This window comes from Mercenaria mercenaria, chromosome 15, assembly GCF_021730395.1.
Source record: "Mercenaria mercenaria strain notata chromosome 15, MADL_Memer_1, whole genome shotgun sequence".
In the NCBI taxonomy this organism is placed as follows: Eukaryota; Metazoa; Mollusca; class Bivalvia; order Venerida; family Veneridae; genus Mercenaria; species Mercenaria mercenaria.
Window position 1 is genome coordinate 2090617 of NC_069375.1, and position 20344 is coordinate 2110960.

The 20344-nt window shown below is 33.7% G+C and overlaps 1 protein-coding gene across 1 annotated transcript; it reads left to right on the forward strand.

The window, feature by feature from the left end:
• Positions 1-15949: 15949 nt before the first annotated feature.
• LOC123559326 (prostatic spermine-binding protein-like) lies at positions 15950-17302 on the forward strand. The gene is made up of 2 exons (XM_045351066.2): positions 15950-16149; positions 17092-17302. Exons 1-2 carry the CDS (start codon positions 15950-15952, stop codon positions 17300-17302), a joined length of 411 nt encoding a protein of 136 aa, XP_045207001.2.
• Positions 17303-20344: the final 3042 nt, after the last annotated feature.

Here is a 20344-nt window from a genome sequence, read left to right on the forward strand (position 1 = left end):
AAGTTCGCCCTGGATATAATAAGATAAAAGCATTAGTTTGTCTTAAAATATGATGTATAGGACACCCTATCCCGTAATTTGGGGGTGGGGATGGTAGCGTAACTGACGAGAAAAAATATTTCGAGAAAATAGTAACAGATATATAAAAAGATGTAAAATAGAGAAAAGTGGAAACTTCACAGGTCGCTTAACACAACAAAAATGAAAATGTTGCAGGCTCGGTTTGATTGAGCCTGTTCATGGACGGTAGTGGAAATGCATGCTACCGTCCACGCCCTCTAGCCCCGGGTTGAGCAGAACTCAACATTTACACATGCTAAAAGTAAAAAAAACACGCACTGATGTTAAATAAAATTTCGGATCGGAAATCTATACCTTCGTTTTAGGTGCATTCTACCTGTGCATTATGAGTAAAACTATGAAACTTAAATAAACTTGTCAAAGCCTTTTATAGTTTTCTTAAGAAATATATGTAGCAGATTAATGATTTTAAATACCAAAACAATGCTTCGAGGTTATAAATAACGTAAATTAATGTCTTAGCCGAATACTCTCTGGACTTTATTACACTAGGTACTCCGTTTAAGGTCGCTCTCATGTATGCACCGAATGTTATTATGTATGGGTATGTATATATCCGTTCTCATATCAGGGGCCTCCGTGGCCGAGTGGTTAAGGTCGCTGATTTCGATTTTTTTTGCCCCTCATCGATGTGGGTCCGAGCATGCCCGTTCGTTTTCCTATGTTTTTCACTTGATCGTAGTGTGTTTATCTTAGGTATATGAGTGTCTGCGCTATTGTGGTTTACGTTGTAGTGCGACTGTTTTTAAAGGCATTCCCTTGTATATTCGTCCTTGTTCAACTTTCCCTTTCGGGTTCCTCTTCCCCACCCCCTCTCCCCCACCCACTGACCCCATTTCTCTCCTTACCATTTAGCATAAAGTATTATGTATTTGTTGGGTGTTTGAAGCAACCCGTCTAAAATATTTTTCCATTACAGCTTCTTTTTGTTGTGGGCCTACTATGCGAATGCAGCTCTGGAGGCTGTGTTATTTTGTGCTCTGTTTCCGAGAAATGTATCCTTACCTATTATCTTTTCATGTGAGGAAGCCATCAAGCTGGCTTACGGAAGGTCGGTGGTTCTACCTATGTGCCCGCTCGTGATGAAATAATGCACGGAGGGGCACCTGGGGTCTTCCTTCACTTTCATAGCTGGATGGTCGCCATATAACCTATAATTGTGTCGGTGCGACATTAATGATAGTGCGACCTTAGTTGGGTGTTTAGGTCAGTCAGTGTGTTTGTCCTCATTTGTTAGATCCTAATTTGGCGGTGGTTAGGTCAGTCCTGAATTGCAGGTCTTGTTTCAAGCTGATCATTTATATCTGGATTTTCAAATAGAACCAAACATTGTATAATAATAATTATTTTAAGTATGCTGAGGTGCAAATTTTCGTCAGAAATTGACTATTGTGTCCTCGATTGGACACAAAATTTCTGGAGTCCTCAGAAGGTGGAACGTACAATAATGTATGTGCGTGCGTATGTGTTTGTACTGTGCACGTTTGCGTGAGGTGGGTTTCGTTTTGCGGAGGCTTTGTTTTTGTATAGGTCCCTCTTTTGTTGGTGTTGCCGGTTTGAATACTTTTCAAGCATATAAACTACTTTATAAATGACTGATCTTATTCTGCCTTTAATATATCTCAATTAAACACAATGGATGCAAGTTTTAAACCCCACTGTTGTAATAACATTTGCTCAACTTTCAGGTAAGGAAAATTTCAAAACGTCAAACTGCGAAATACAGACTTATATTTCAATATTCTAAAATTGGATTCGAATTTTCACGCTTCATTAATTCTGCAATCACCCAAACTTCAACTCAAAGTATGTGAATGACGTACAACTGACAGTCCTAATAAAACAAATGGCACAAACAGCGTTTGCGATTAATTTCAGTTCCATTATCCTTACCCACATGCACTGCACGTTTGTATAATAAATAACATAATTACATGTATTCTCAGAATTATCCGCAAAAAGAATTACTTTCTCTAGTCAGCATTTTCATTTGGTCAACTAAAATGGACACAATTCTGTGTAGATCCCCTTTACTGTACATACAGTACAAATCATCACAGAATACAAAGAATCAGAGGGTAAATAGTTCCTGGTTTATTTTCAGATTTCATTGAAATTTTATTAGCATTGGAGTTATTTTTGGAAACTCAGAGATACCATTTTCTTTGACATAATGGAGGTTTTCATGTTATAATGTTCAATTCAATCGTTTATTGTACATTATGGCCCATTAACATATAATATATAATATTTGGCAAAAATATACAAAGTACAAAATACATATAGGTCAGTAACTAAGCATTTAGATCATGCACTTTATATACAATTGCATAGTAACATGATACGATAACAACGAATGTATCCACTTACTGAAATACTGACAAATACCGTCCCCCCTTTGTTCCAAAGCAAAGTGTATATACATGGCCACATTGCATATAACATGCTCATTATCTGATGACATTAAACTGTCAAATTTGTATACATATGTCTTTTATGTTTTTCAACATGCAAACATGCAAGCTTGGAATATAAAAGGAGCGAATATTTTTATATAACGGACATAAGAGAACAAAGTTAGATCCATCTTCAATATAACATTCACCGTAAGGACAATTCCGAAACTCTCTTGGGATTCCAAAATGTATTTCTATTTCAATGATAGGAGAATGACTAGAACGTCTTAATGCTGCAAGGCTTTTTCTAAATTTATCAAAATCAACCACCTTTGCATAGTTTTCAACGGCATGTATTGTTTGATACCTTCTATAATAACTTAATTTTAAATTGTATTCACCCCTATCTTTCCATTCTTGGATATATTGGTATTTCAGTCGTTGTTCATATTGCAGTATGAACAAATTAGGGTTGTCAACCTTTATGGCTTCCCACACATAACTTTTGGCTTCCCACACATATCCATAACCATTTACATACAAATGAGTTCGTATATCAGTGACCCAGTTACTGTAACCAATATCGTCGTAACACATAAGCATATCATAACAAATTCTGATGTATCTGTCTTTTGGCAAGTTTAACAAATGTATCGGTATTTGACAGTTCGTTTAGCAGCATATATATATATATATATATATATATATATATATATATATATCAGCATATATATATATATATATATATATATATATATATATATATATATATAAAGGTTTTAAGGAATTAAGGAAATCTGCTTGTACAACTTTTGTTCTAAGTATCCTATTACGAGTGTGGCATATGTTGGCGCGAACTTGGTCCCCATTGCAGTTCCTTTGATTTGTTTGTAATATTTATCATTGAAGGTAAATGTGTTATTTTTCAAGATAAAGGTCACTGATTCTATAATGAAGTCTTTTGTAGATCTGTTCGGTATTTCTTCAGGGTGTTTGTCCAGCCAGTAAATTATCGCCCAGTGTGTGCGTGATATTGGAGTAAAGGGATTCAACGTCGGGCCAACGTATGCCACACTCGTAATAGGATACTTAGAACAAAAGTTGTACAAGCAGATTAAACAATACAGAATACATGGAAATGTTCATACAAAAGTGGAAAAGATTTTTAGGTGACTGTTTCATCCTTTGGAATAAATCTAAATTAGAACTAGACCACCTTCTTCAAATATTAAACAGCCTGAACGAACATATAAAATTTACAATAGAGTACAGTAATGAACGTCTGCCATTTTTGGATTGCATGGTTATTAAACATGGCGAACATATAGAAACTGACATCTATTACAAACCTACTGACAGCAAAACATACCTACTGTTCCAGTCATGCCATCCGAAACACACCAAAGTCAGTATACCATTCTCACTGGCTGGACGTCTAAAACTTATAGTATCCAATGAAGCAACACTTATGAAAAGATTCGAGGAACTGAAAAAGTACCTACAGATCCAGAAATATCCAGACATTTTAATTACAGCAGGAATTCAAAAAGCAAAAGAACTAAACAGTGAAGAAATATTATCAGAAGCTAACAAATCACCACTGCTAGATACCATACCATACGTCAGCACCTTTAACCCACTCAACCCTGAAATATTTGGACAAATCAGACATGATTTAAATATTCTACATCGAGACCCATAGATGAAAAAAGTTCTCTCAAATTTCAAAATTATTAAAAGTAAAAGACAACCACCAAATCTTAAAAAGATATTAACGAAAGCAAAATTTACCGAAAACATCAGAAAACCAGTAGTAAGTAAATGCAACAACTCAAAATGTGGTCTGTGCAAGCATATTATAGAAGGCGACTCATACACATTTAAATGCGGAAAGATATTCAAGGTGAACCAATCAATATCCTGCGATGTGAAAAACGTAATATATGTCATTCAGTGCCAGGGATGTCAACAAGAATATATCGGTGAAACTTCAAATCTTCGAAACAGAGTAACCTTACACAACCAACACATCCGAGACGCCATCAAAAGGGTACTTTACGTAAGCGAACATATTGACGTTTGTATGGGAGCTAAGTTCCCGAAATATAAAATATTTCCATTTTATAAAATGTTCACGGACAGTATAGTCAGTAGAAAACAACGAGAAATAATGTTTATAAGGCAGCTTAAACCTTCACTAAATAGAGACACATAAAATCAGACCTGACAGATATGTCATTTTTATTCGTTAGTTAATTAGACGTCATTTATTTAATAGTCACGTCCCTTGTTTCTATTGACGACGTCAAAGGACGCCATATTGTTTGTAACCCTCCTGATGATAATTTTTGAAACGGGTTGAGGAATAAATCAGATATACAAGCTCTAAAGGATTTGGCTATTTCCTTAAAACCTTTTTTTTTTTATATTTCCACCCGTATCGTGGTCTTTTTCATGAGTTAATATTGATATACGCGTTAGGAAATGCCTACCAACAGAAGAACAGCGACCATAAGACAAGATGATCCAATTGAATAGAGAAAAGTGGAAACTTCACAGGTCGCTGAACACAACAAAAACGAAAATGTTGCAGGCTCGGTTTGATTGAGCCTGTTCATGGACGGTAGTTGAAATGCATACTACCGTCCACGCCCTCTAGCCCCGGGTTGAGCAGAACTCAACATTTACACATGCTAAAAGTACCAAAAGCAATTTAGAGACATCCGCAGATGTATTCAAACGGCGGTGAACATGGAACCTTCAATGATACACGTGTTGAGGCGTGTAATTCCATGAAGAGCGGCGTTTGGTCCCCAGATAAAATAATGGGTTTGCCCCAAACGAGAAAACAATGGGCAGAACTAAACAAACTAGAATTTAGGAAGGTGATCTGAGGTTATGGAGCCTGCGTATCACAGGAACTGTCAAAAGAGAACATTAAAAAGCAGGCACCATATCCAAGGGGTGATTATACCATACCCAATGCTATGAAAGCAGGGAGTATTGGAACCACCAAGGCCGAAATGGACATGTTGAGAAACTAAATAGTACCAATAACACGACATAAAAGTCGTGCTGAACGATCTGAGAAGATCGAAATATAACAGCCCTGATTGAAGTTACACTCCAGTCAGCTGAGGAAAACACCGGAAATGAGAGACATCTTGACAAAGAGACTGTTTATCGTCTTTTCACCAAATTAGATGAAATAACCAACGTTCTTAAGGACATATCATCTCATTTGAGATCAGAGAATAGACAACAAACAGAACTGCAAAGAATTGAAAACAGTGATAACATAACGGCAGTGTTAAACATCAGTACAGACTGCTTTAGAAAACATCAACACACAGACATCAATAAATAGAGACACCAATATCGGAATTGAAGCAAATAAGATAAAGCATTCAATGATCCAGATTTGGAGTAAAAGTTTAAATTTCAGAAAGAATCATTTTTGGCAACATATCAGGAACGGAAACACGGCCGAAATATATGACAGATTTTATAACTCCGATCAAGTAGTATTGCCGAAAAAAATCCAAATGAGAAACATAACAGGGGAACCAGATGAACAGAAAAAACGTAGAGAAGATCAGGTAATGAACAACTTCCGTGCAGAAACAGACCTCATGAAACTCAGATCTGAACACCATCTGGCCAAAGCAAAATGAGCTGACGAAGAAATATTCGCAATGATCTGCGCAAAATCAAGTGGTGATCTACGTCAATGTTTAAAAAGTTTGTGGACAGAAGAAACTAAACATGAAGAAGAAATTTCTCTCAAGTTATGGGACAGAAAAAATAAACCATTCCTGGCCAAATACGAAAGTGACTTCAAGAACAAAAGTGTAGGTAAGAACCCCTTTATTCGAGACGATGATGATGACGGAAATAATAGAAACGGTCAAAACTCACAGCAAAATAGAAGAAGACAACCATTTCAAAATACAAGAAACACCGGATTTAGGAACACACAAAGGACTTATGCAGAAGCAACATCAGCCAAAAGGCGCAATGAAAATAGATCAAGTTTGATTCAAGCACAAAACACTGAACATAACTTTTATAACAATGAATGACCGAATGCTGGCCAGAATATTCCTAACTACAGAAATAACGCCCGAATGTATGAAATGCAAGGAAGCAATAATGGCCAAACTTATTCCCGACCCCAGACTCAGGATAACAACATTACCTACATCGGCAGGGAACATACAGAAGTCGACCCGGAGGTCGGGGTCGAGGACGACCAAGAGGACGTCCATATGCAAACATACAACAATATCGATATGATGAAAATCAAGCTTCAGAAAATACAAATTATACACAGCCGTCACAAAGAGAAGATACTTCCATGCACCAGGAAAACAGAAGAAACAGAAATACTTCAGGTGAAAATACAGAATATCAAGGTATGAATTACGATCCTTTGTTTTGTTTTTTTTGGCCGGAGGGGTTACCCGAGGCTACAGCAGTAGAAGAATCAATCGTCAATGAAGGTAACCCCAAAACAGATATAAAAATAATTAATATTTCGAAAAGAAACATAAATACAGCAGAAAGAACTATTTTGGAAAAGGGGTTAAAATTTACGCCTACACCGAGTAAAAAAACAATTGACGATATTTCTTTAGATCTAGCTGAATTCACAAGAAAAATACATTTAGTAGAATTTTTTATAATCAAGAGGATCCGGATGACAGCTTTGTTAAAAACAAAAGTTATTTTGTACCTCCAAAAAAACGGAAACAAAGCTCTCGATACATTTATCAAAAGTGTAGAAAAGATACCACTGAACGAGGAAAATCAGAAAAAGAATATAAAGAGTAACATTTCAAACAGAGAAAGACTGGCTATTAAGTCACTCTCATTAGACCATAACATCATAATCAAAGAGGCCGACAAAGGCGGGGCAGTTGTAATAATGGACAAAAACAAATACAAGCAAATGGCTTTAGATATATTAGAAGATGAAACATATTACGAACAGATAGCAACTGACCCGTCAAAAAGTAATCATATCAATTACAATAAACACTTAGACAAACACATTAATTGTTTACGTCCAAAAGAATATCAGTATCTAAAAACTTTTGAAGTCAAAGAAAGTCAATTTTACGGTCTGCCAAAAGTGCATGAAAGCAAATCAATTCGGAAAAAATGTGAAGAAGCAAACACATCCTGTGTTACTATTACAAATGAAATAAGTGATTTAAAACTTCGACCCATAATAGCCGGCCCAACATGCCTGACAAGCAGATTAAGTAATTTAATGGATATTCTTCTAAAACCATTAATCAAACATGTGCAGAGTTTTTTGAGAGATACAATTGACTTCCTTAAACAGCTACCTAAACACACAGATCCAAACACTATCATTGCTTCCTTCGACGTTGAACCCCTTAACTCCAATATCACGCACACACTGGGAGAAGAAGCGATAATTTACTGGCTGGACAAACACCCTGAAGAAATACCGAACAGATTTACAAAAGACTTCATTATAGAATCAGTGACCTTTATCTTGAAAAATAACACATTTACCTTCAATGATAAATATTACAAACAAATCAAAGGAACTTCAATGGGGACCAAGTTCGCGCCAACATATGCCACACTCGTAATAGGATACTTAGAACAAAAGTTGTACAAGCAGTTTGAACAAACTTTCGGAACAAAAGTGGAAAAGATTTTTAGATGACTGTTTCATCCTATGGAATAAATCTATATTAGAACTAGACCACCTTCTTCAAATATTAAACAGCCTGAACGAACATATAAAATTTACAATAGAGTACAGTAATGAACGTTTGCCATTTCTGGATTGCATGGTTATTAAACATGGCGAACATATAGAAACTGACATCTATTACAAACCTACTGACAGCAAAACCTACCTACTGTTCCAGTCATGCCATCCGAAACACACCAAAGTCAGTATACCATTCTCACTGGCTGGACGTCTAAAACTTATAGTATCCAATGAAGTAACACTTATGAAAAGATTCGAGGAACTGAAAAAGTACCTACAGATCCAGAAATATCCAGACATTTTAATTACAGCAGGAATTCAAAAAGCAAAAGAACTAAACAGTGAAGAAATATTATCAGAAGCTAACAAATCACCACTGCTAGATACCATACCATACGTCAGCACCTTTAACCCACTCAACCCTGAAATATTTGGACAAACCAGACATGATTTAAATATTCTACATCGAGACCCATGGATGAAAAAGGGTCTCTCAAATTTCAAAATTGTTAAAAGTAAAAGACAACCACCAAATCTTAAAAAGATATTAACGAAAGCAAAATTACCGAAAACATCAGAAAACCAGTAGTAAGTAAATGCAACAACTCAAAATGTGGTCTGTGCAAGCATATTATAGAAGGCGACTCATACACATTTAAATGCGGAAAGATATTCAAGGTGAACCAATCAATATCCTGCGATGTGAAAAACGTAATATATGTCATTCAGTGCCAGGGATGTCAACAAGAATATATCGGTGAAACTTCAAATCTTCGAAACAGAGTAACCTTACACAACCAACACATCCGAGACGCCATCAAAAGGGTACTTTACGTAAGCGAACATATTGACGTTTGTACGGGAGCTAAGTTCCCGAAATATAAAATATTTCCATTTTTTAAAATGTTCTCGGACAGTATAGTCAGTAGAAAACAACGAGAAATAATGTTTATAAGGCAGCTTAAACCTTCACTAAATAGAGACACATAAAATCAGACCTGACAGATTTGTTTTACAACGACGTCACGTCATTTTTATTTGTTAGTTAATTAGACGTCATTTATTTAACAGTGACGTCCCTTATTTCTATTGACGACGTCAGAGGACGCCATATTGTTTGTAACCCTCCTGATGATAATTTTTGAAACCGGTTGAGGAATAAATCAAATATACAAGCTCAAAAGGATTTGGCTATTTCCTTAAAACCTTTTTTTTTATATTTCCACCCGTATCGTGGTCTTTTTCATGAGTTAATAATAATAATAATAATATATATATTATATTATAATATATATATTATTTCTCTTATTGTTATATACTTAGACACACTGATGAGCCATTCACGGCGAAACTAGTTTGTGACTTTTATATTAAAATTTAAGAGAAACTAAGCGAGCTTGTGAAGTCATTTTATAATTTTACGATATATATATACATATATATATATATATATATATATATATATATATATATATATATATATATATATATATATATATATATATATATATATATATATATATATATATATATATATATTGCATCATTACAAGCATTTTGACCCACTTTCATAAACTTTTTACAAGCAAATATCTAGATATTTCCTAGACACTGCTTTTTAAGACCCCATATTTCAGATTCGTACAGAACAAACGATGCAACATTTGAATCAAATATCTAAAAAAATGTTTTGTATGGTATACAAGGAACGCCATGCAACGTACTAAGTAAATATAAAAATACCTTTTTTGCTTTAACTGACATAGCCTCTGCCATTGTGTATACAGACAGCCTATTAGAAAGGTATATTCCAACATAAGTGAAACCAGTAACAACGTTTATAACCGTATCCCCAGATTTCAATCGCTCTCTTGTACACAGTCTACTACCTCTTTTAAATAAAAGAACCTTTGTTTTAGCTATATTAACAACAAGTTTATTGTCAGTACAAAATTGTTTGAATTTATCGAGTTGCTATTGCAACCCTGTAACTGTGTCTGGAATAAGGGCAATGTCATCTGCAAACATAAGCAAAAATATCTCTTCAATATGAGGAAATAACAGCATACCTCTAAATCAGTTTCTACGTAACAATGTGTATAATTCATCTATAAATCATGAAAATAGGATAGGACTCAAATTACAGCCCTGACGTAATCCAGTTCAAAACAGTTTGTTATACCTTTGTTTGTTCTGACACATGCTTTTACAGAAGCATATATAGACTGTATTGCTTTATATAAGTTACCCTTTATATTCTATTGTCTTAATACATTATATCATATATTATGATTAACTGAATCAAACGTTTTTTGAAAATCAATTAACGCTACATACACCGTTCTCCTTTTCATACATAGATATTTGGTTACAATACCTTGAAGAATAAATGCATTGTCAACTGTACAGTATCCCGCTCTAAATCCCGCCTGTGGTTCACACATTTTACAGTATACATTCTTATAAAATGTTAATTGTTTAGTAATAATTGATATATAACCTTTGCTAAGAACATCTAATAATGCAATGCCACGGTAATTGTAGGGTAACTCACACTACCCTTTTTAAAAAGGTGTATAACAACTGACTTTGTCCATTTATTTGGAAATTTACCTTTAGAAAATAGTCTATTAAACATTTTGCGAATAAATGGTAAAAATACATGTACACCATATATACCAAATGTTGTGGAATAATAACTCCACCAGTAGCCTTATTTAACTTTAATGACTTTATACCGGCCGTGAATCCCTCATCTGCAATACTGACATTGAAAACCAATTGCTCGATTTCATAAAGTTCAATGTCTACATTTTCTACATCTGGCCAATCTCCTCCTTGTTCAATATGCGTGCAGCTCGCCTGTGCAAACAGGTTACTAAAATGGTTAAACCAATCATTTAGTGAAATGATAGGGTCCGTTCTAGGTTGATTAGTGAGTTATTTACTCTCATTCCAAAATTCTTCAGAATTGCCTGTTGATGTTTCTAATCTAGATAATGTACTTTCATTATACACAAATCGTTTCCGTTTGCATGTATTTCTGTAAAAAGTTTCCCCGTACTTGAATTCAGTGTTGTTATATTTTCTGGTCTTTTGGGATCATGGAGTCCATTCAACATATGTGTAATAGAGTTCCACTTAAGCCGGTACTAGGGGGCGTGAGAGGTGTTTCACATTACATTACCTCTCATGAACAGACTCAATCAAACCGAGTCTGCTATTATTCTTATTGGTTGCATTCTTTGCTTCCAAAGGATCATTTTACAGATTTTATCAACTATCACAACAGCAATCTTTAAGTGCCGTGTGGCGGCTGTAAAAAGCCTCCCCGTGCTTGGATTCAGTGTTGTTATATTTTCTGGTCTTTTGGGATCATGGAGTCCATTCAACATATGTGTAATAGAGTTCCGCTTAAGCCGATGCTAGGGGGCGTGAGAGGTGTTGCACATTACATTACCTCTCATGAACAGACTCAATGAAACCGAGTCCGCTATTATTCTTCTTGGTTGCATTCTGTGCTTTCAAATGATCATTTTACAGATTTTATTATATGTATTTTACTATTTATATACGATAATAGGTTACTTTCACTCCGCTTGTACCGAAAGCGTTTCAAACTATTTCTCGTTTCAGCCTTTGCTTGCTTGCAGTCCTTATCAAACCACGGTTTGTGTTTTCTCAATATTTTACCAAATTGATTTCCTTTCTTAAATGCATCACTGCTGTTTAAATTAGCGTCTTCAAATACACCTATTATTTATTGATGTCACTGCTTTCATTGTTCAACAGAGTTTCTACAGCATCAAAACTACAACTTATGATATTTTCTACTAAATACCTATTTTATTCACTGCCGTTATCATTAGTCAAGTTATATCTTATCCGTGTATTGTTACCTGTGTCTGTATTACTTCGATCATGGTTTATATTTGACACTTGCAATTGAAATGTTAATGGCAAATGACAACTCTCAGTATTTCCTAAAATTTCAAAATTTCTAATAACATTAAATAAATTTTTTGACACTGTGTAATAGTCAATAGTTCTACTAATAATAATGTGACCTTACTTAGTTATATCAAGGAACAAATGCAAATATACCATACACCTTATTATTACTTTAATTCTAACCTTAAACTCTAAATCTAACCCAAACCCTAAAACCTACTGAGGATAGACGTTAGAATTAAATATTTTTCTGAGCATTTAATCTGAGATTACATTGTTTTCCTTTTAAGCAGATAATAATTATCACTTTTATTTTAATTGTCTTAACATCTACTATAAAGAAAAAGAAGCTTATTGTATTGCTTTAAATTTAGGGCTAACCCGTTGAAGCTACCAACAACCGTAGGCTTTTAGAACTTTTTCACGATATCTCCAGCATTGATTTAGCCGAATAGAGTTAGGTCATCCTCCAAACTAAAGAGCATATTTGCTTACATTTGAATAAAGATTTCGTATGTTTAGAGGTCCGAAAAGGAGAATTGAAGTGATTTATTTCTGTTCAGTACCATGTGTCCGGACAAATAGTTGTTGCTTAAATGCTACCATTTATTAAAGAAAGAAATGTATCCATTGTAATGTATTTATGCACTGTACGAGTTATCTCCCTTTGAATGAAAAATAATGAGCATAGTCTATTTTACATTTTCCAAAATAAAAATTTTGTTGTGCGTGTTTTGTTTGTTTTTGATTGGAAAAAAATGTTTAATTAACTCTCGTTATGCATTCTTGCTTATGTAAAACAAATATCAGATAACAACAGTAGTTATGCCAGTTTATAAAATGATGCAAACTGAGTTAAGCATTGATTATGTAAGATAGTAAAACGTTGTTTCTATATGTTTTGTGATCTCACACGTACGAATTTACTCATAGAATGTGATATACAATATCAATATAATATTCAAATGCTTATAATGATTGAAAACGACCTGATACTTAGACACTCTTGTCATAAATTGGAACAAATAAACACTCCAATGGAGATGTTAAGTTATTTTTTAGCTTTTACCTTTCTTTACAGCTTGTTTTAGCCAGCAAACTTCTCTCCAATTTGAAAATTTAGCATAAAATATACATTACGAATATTAATGAATAAAAAGGCGACGATAAATGATATTTTCTAACACACATTGTATTCCTTAATTGAAAATCTGCTAAACCTATACTTCAGAAAATAGTTAATTTAGTCATGTTTTATTGCTTATATATACATGCAAGTAGATACATAAAATTATGAAAATACAAATGCAAACGGGTTGGGCAACAAGTCATCTAGCACTCAGCATACTTAAAGAATGCTAGTCACATCTTTGGACCATGTAATTACTGGATTTCACCAATGGATATGTTTTGAACTTTTTAGTGAATGTTTTCTATGAAGAAATATAACTTTTTATTCGTAATCCATTCTTTTTTTTTTTTTTGAAAAAAATCATGCTTTAATTTGTTTGAACTGTTAAAACCAATTGCATTTTCCAACACGCATTGTATTCCTTAATTGAAAATTTGCTAAATCTATACTTCAGAAAATAGTTAATTCAACCATGTTTTATTGCTTATATATACATGCAAGTAGATACATAAAATTATGAAAATACAAATGCAAACGGGTTGAACAACAAGTCATCTAGCACTCAGCATACTTAAAAAATGCAAGTCACATCTTTGGACCATGTAATTACTGGATTTCACCAATGGATATGTTTTGAACTTTTTTAGTGAATGTTTTCTATGAAGAAATATAATTTTTTATTCGGATTCCATTCTTTTTAAAAAACAAATCATGCTTTAATTTGAACTGTTAAAACCAATTGCATACATTTATTTAAGTGCCATATGTTTTCCACTACAACACTATTTTATATAACCTTTGTTAGTGTAAATAAACTGAATAAAATGTTTCCATTGAGTTTAATGACAGGCTTACACATACATATGACTTTTGACGACATCTCGTCTTTCATGATTGAATATCACAGCAGTTGACCCTACGAAGATGTTTTCAGTCATTGGTGGGTCCCTTGTTAGAATTAGTGAACTTGCATTTTAGTTGTTAGTTGGACAATTTTCTCGCAAGAATGAATTCTAAGTCCCAGTTGAGGTGTCTACCGTTAGCAGTGAGGGGCAAGCAATTTAGACCTTAAACATTTGGCAACGGAAACGCCTGAAAAGCTAATGAAAGAGCCTTTGAATCATTTTGTCTTCATAATTTTGTTACAATATTGAAGCCTCTACCCTTCTCAAGTTATTATAATCCTCCTCTTCTTCTTCTTGTATAATAGATGTACGATTATTTGCATGACCAGTATTAATTAAATGAATTAGTTATTGAGAAGGAAACAATACAAATCTTTAAAAAAAATATGATTTCCGACAGTTCTTTTTTCATTCTGAAAATGAAATATTGATAATTTTTAACGTACCATATATCGAGGTTGAATCTAAAAGAATAAGCAATAAACTATTTCTATAGGGCTTTGGTCTTCCTGACCAGATAATGTGATCCATTATTTTTGTTTTAAGGTATATATTGCCTTTTTCAGCATGTGATTTTTTACATTCAGGTTGAAAAATTATCAGGTAAAAGCATTAACTGTTCCTAAGCTTGGTTAGATAAGTCACCAGCTTTTCCCCAATGAACATACAATGCAGTGTGGTTGCTTCTCACATTCGTTAATGCTGTTGGATGACAGAAAATAAACAATAATATGAAATATTGATCAGCTAATTGAATAAGACACCAGGTTTTTGCAAAGGATACTAGGCAGGATTTAAACAATAATTCCTGACGATATGCAGTATATAGTTTTGAATTTTCTTTGCATATCATAGTTATATGTTTAGTGTGGTGTAATAGAAATGATAGCTGAAAATATGATTTTATTTTATAAAAGTTCTTTAGGCAGATGAAAATTGAACGCAAGCAATGGACATAAATAATTAATAAGATATCTCAAGAGTTTAGAATTATTTACTCTTTTCATTTATTGATACAACAACAACAACAACATTACTTTTATTCACCTAAGTATTCAAAGTACAATATGGGGATAAAGAAACAATGTAAACATATAAAACAGTCGTTCCGGTACAAGGTATTTTGTTAACTAGAGTAATGATTATATTCTTCTGTCGACATAAAACAACAATACAATTTTTACTTTAAAATAAAAAAAAAACTAATATGTCCAAGGAAATGTCCAATGTATGATCCATACAGACCAAAGAGACAAGGGTTAACATGCCAAAAAAGTTTCGTATGAGTGCCTATTATTTAGTACCATGTAAATTTGGAATATTCTGATTCTGTGTGATAATCATTCCAAAAAGGTTATTCAAAATTCTTATTAAAACTTTAGCAGATAATTCCAAAGTAAATTTAGAAGTCTGTTTTAATTAAATTTTCTGCAGCATTGGAATTTCTGAATGCCAGACCTTCGAAAAAAGAACTAACAAAATACATAAAAAAGGACGACTTTCTCTGTCCTGATTATTTTTCGATTCAGTTTCTACTTCAGTGTACTTCTAAATACCGGAACTTCAAAACAATCCTGAAACATTACGATGCTTTCGAAACATTTTGACTGATTTCAATAAGATTTAACTTTCGAAAACAGACAGATATGAACTTGTAAATAATTGTATACAAACACTTTTTTAAATATTTTTTTTGAAATAACCATCACATTCCCCATTTAGAGTAAGTATGTTAGGTAATGAAGGTGATGGCAGTGATAGAGAAGATGGTAGTGGTGATAAAGTCGAAGATGTTATGGTAATGGTGGTTATTCTGGAGATTGATTATGTTGATAACATCAATTGTTGTAATGTTTGTGACAGTGATTATAATGCAGATGTTGTAGATAACACGAAGATGTTACCGGGAACTATGATAATAATATCAAGGTGTTGGTGAAGATGATGAAGATATGATTATGATGAAAATAACAATGTTGGTGACGCTGATCACGACGATTTGTGAAGGTTATGATTGCGCTTATAGTAGCAATTATGATGAAGATGGTGCTAAAAATAGAGATAATGAGGTTTCCAAAGTGAGTGGCACGCATAAATACTGAGTTTGCCCAAGCTTAACCGTAAGTAACCGTAACCGTATATACCCTCAAATCAGACATTGCAGCACTATTTGTTTACGTACAGCACAGCAAATGCTTATGAATCAGGTAAAACATATTGATAGATAATATCCATGTGATAAATATAGCCAATATGTTGATAATTTTAATGAAGGTGGTGAAAATAATAATGACGACGTTAATGATGACGATTATCGCTGTGATGCTGGTGTTTGTGGTGATAATTAGGATGCTAGTTAGTTTGATAATAATGGTGATTGCAATTATGGCAATGGTGTTGCTAATAGTATGAAAGAGCGATGATGGTAAGTAAGTAGTTAAATAAGTAATCAAGTAAGTAACGACTTCATTTTGTGTTGATGACTCACTATCAACATTCACACAAACATATACTCGTATTTACAATAAGTAAACATATTAACCAACAAATAAAGGAAAACATATGAACGCTCTTATACAATGGAATTGATAAAACGATATTATAATAAAATCTGTAAAAAGATCCTTTGGATGCATATATTGCAACCAAGCAGATAATACTGACTCGGTTTCATTGTGTCTGTTCATGAGAAGTAATGAAATGTGCAACACCTCTCACGCCCCCTAGCATTGGCTTAAACGGAACTCATATGTGAAATTTACTCCATGATCCCAAAGGAAAGACAATACAACAGCACTGAAACAAAAAGCTTAAATTAGATATATACATGCAGCAACTAAAACATCTCTTACTTAAAATGACTATATAAAGTGATGATGGTGACTATGATGATGTAGGATATGGTAATTGGGATAAAGACGATGGTTGTGGTAAAGGGTATGGCTGTGGAGATGATAATTATTATGATGATGATAGCAATGATGATATTGATAGTAATGGTGGCGATGATTATGATTTTGCTGGTGACAAAAATGACGATGGTTGTGATGATTATGATCGCGCTGATGATGATAGTGATTAAGATTGTGATTATGATGATTGTGATGGTAATGTTATAGAATGTGTTAATGGTGGCTATGATTGCAAGCAAGTATTTATGTTTGTGACTGATTGTTTTGAGTGGATTGCATATATTGTGAACAAATTAGGTCCACTATCAACATAAAAAGATAAACACATTCATATAAAAATGTCGTATATACAAGTTCTTATATTTACAATGGTTTGACAGAAAAAAAGACATATCGAAACCATTATAAAGTGAATTAAATGAAAGTATAAACAGATAATATGTCCAATTATTCACATGCAATGATCAAGTCAAGGCGTTTCCCATGTAGTGTATGCTTAACCATTATTTGGCCCAAATTATCGTTATAGGCAGGACTTCAGTAACATTCAAATATTTAGGAAAATCTATATTTACTGAAGTCAGGTACCATAAATGTTATGTTGATGGTCAGAGTAATAGTCATATTGATGATGATGGTCAGGATGATGGCAAGTTTCGCTGTAAATAAATAAAGACAGCAAAGTCTTCTCACTGCTTTTTCCCCCAAGTTTTGTTCTTGTTGATTGAATTGTTATGTTTTGTTTATTTTAGTCCTGATTACAGATAATTCCGCGTCATTGTAGCTCACATAACTATGTTCCTACTTTGTGCTTTTCGTATGGAATAGGTTTGTCGATATTAATGTTCCATGCATTGGACTATCCAATAGAAGTTATAATAATTCAGAAAACAGTTCACAAATTTAAACGTAACCTGTGACTTTTATGCTTTCTAAGGTAAAACAGACTAAAATTTATAAATGCAGTTTAATAAAACAGACTAAAACAAAAAATCCTATAGGTAAATTAAACTGCACGTTCATACAAAAAAGCACTATGACTCCAGAAAGAAGCACATTTGACTGACTGGTATTCCTTGCCAGGACCCACAAGACACAACTGCTTGTTTGAATGTCAAAAATCAAAGAAACTATTTCACCAGTGAATACATTTTCCCTTTTGCTGTGTTGACAGTCAACCCTAACCAAAAACGATCAATAAAATAACAGTGATGTCAAAGTTGCAAGATACATGTCCAATGAAAATACTGGATAGAAAGCAAAAATGTAATATTATTAAGTATAAAACGGGACCCAATAAAAGAAAATAAGACATAAAACTTCTGACAGTATTTGCATGTCAACTTGATGTGAATCATGCTTACCATGTTTCTTTCAAATTGGATGGAAACTGTCCGAGAATTTGAGCACTCAAAGTACATATACTTGTGATATTGTATAATCAATACATGTGCATAAGAAAAAAAGTGGACATTAAATTTATGAGACTATGCGCATGTTCACTTCATGTTTATAATGTATAGCAGTTTTCATTTGAATCCACGGGTGTTTAGTGCAAAAGATAATGTGACGAAATGACGGACGGACAGTTAAAACGTGCCTTAAGGGAATTGGATACCGGTGGTATGATAAAATGCGCAATTTATGTTTGAAAAGATCAGTATCAGTAATTGTCCAAAAACTGTGCTTGATGAAAGCAAGTGATGTCAGTAAAACACATATGACACCCATAGATCGCCTGTCAGAGGTATCTTTGCAATGTTCAGTCTTCAATATGCTGTCACATTGACCTTTGACCTATATCAAAAAATCTTTTGACCGTAGACAATCATGCTCAAGTGTGATGGCTTGAGGCTGAAGCATTCTCGAGGCATACCATTTTAGTTCAAGGTCACTATGATATTGACCTTAGACCTGAATTCCAAAACAGACATTTTCCAGTTATTGATCTGAAAATATTTTCTGTCTATTGACCCCCAATATCACAGTATCTACTAACGATAGACCATTATACCATTATGATAAATATGTTCTCAAGCAATTGATTACAGTCCCTTATAGTTTCAACCCCATCGTAACCTTGACCCATAAAATGATAGAGGTCATGTAATAACCAAAGACAATAATACTATTATGTTGCATGGTTATAATCCCAAGTGATATCTCAAGCTTTTTATTAGAAGCTGTGTTAAGTCTCAAGGTACGAGTACTTATAACATTGACCTGTTTTCAGTCTTTTAAGAGATCATCGTGAACTTCACATTGACCTAATGACACCCGAAACCATATGGGACCATCCTTAAAAAATGTTTGTTTTTGTGGTAACGCGACCAAGGTAGATAGTAGACTAATTCAACTATAGTGTGTTGAACGCATAGATTTAGCAAATAATTCATGTAGTCTGTAAACGCCTACATGTTTTATTTTAACCCTGTGGTGTGCACATTTAGGCTATTTACTCTGTGCAAGTTACTTTAACACGCTCCAGAGAAGAGTAAAAGTCATACAGAGCTGCAGTTTGATCGTAAGGATCATAATTAAATGAATTGGATGCCCATCAGAGCACATCGTACCACATTTTCTTTAAATGACAACACAACAAACAGGGGCTCTTGAAACGTTAAACTTTTAAACTTTTTTCAAAATTTTGATCAATATTCTAAGGAAATCTTTTCCATCAGAACATATCGTACCACATTTTCTTTAAATGACATCACAACAAACACTACAGAATGTATGTATGACACATTAAATACACGCTCCATCAACCTTCAGTCTCATTGAGACATATTTCACTAGGTCAGACACAAATAGTTAAACGTAGAAAAGAAAAGAAATGAATTTTCTCTAGCATTCCCTAATGTCGGACACCTCTCCACCGCTCAATTTCCCTTAAGAACAAGTCAAGTCACCATAGGTTATAATTCAGACAATATATATATTTTTAAGGTTAGACACACTTTTTTCCTCATGACAATTCACAAAACAATTTAGCTGAAACGCTACATATATTTGTCCTTCGGAAAGCACTTCCTGTCTTTTTATTTCTCCTTTTCCCTTGTACGACGGTACCTTCTTTCCTAAGGACAAACACCATTGTTTCTACTAAGGTCAAACGCGTGTAAAATTCTTATGATTTTACAATGGCAAATACATTTGGTTTTCTTTCCTCATGCTATCTATTTTGTATAGGATAGAGGTATCGAATAATG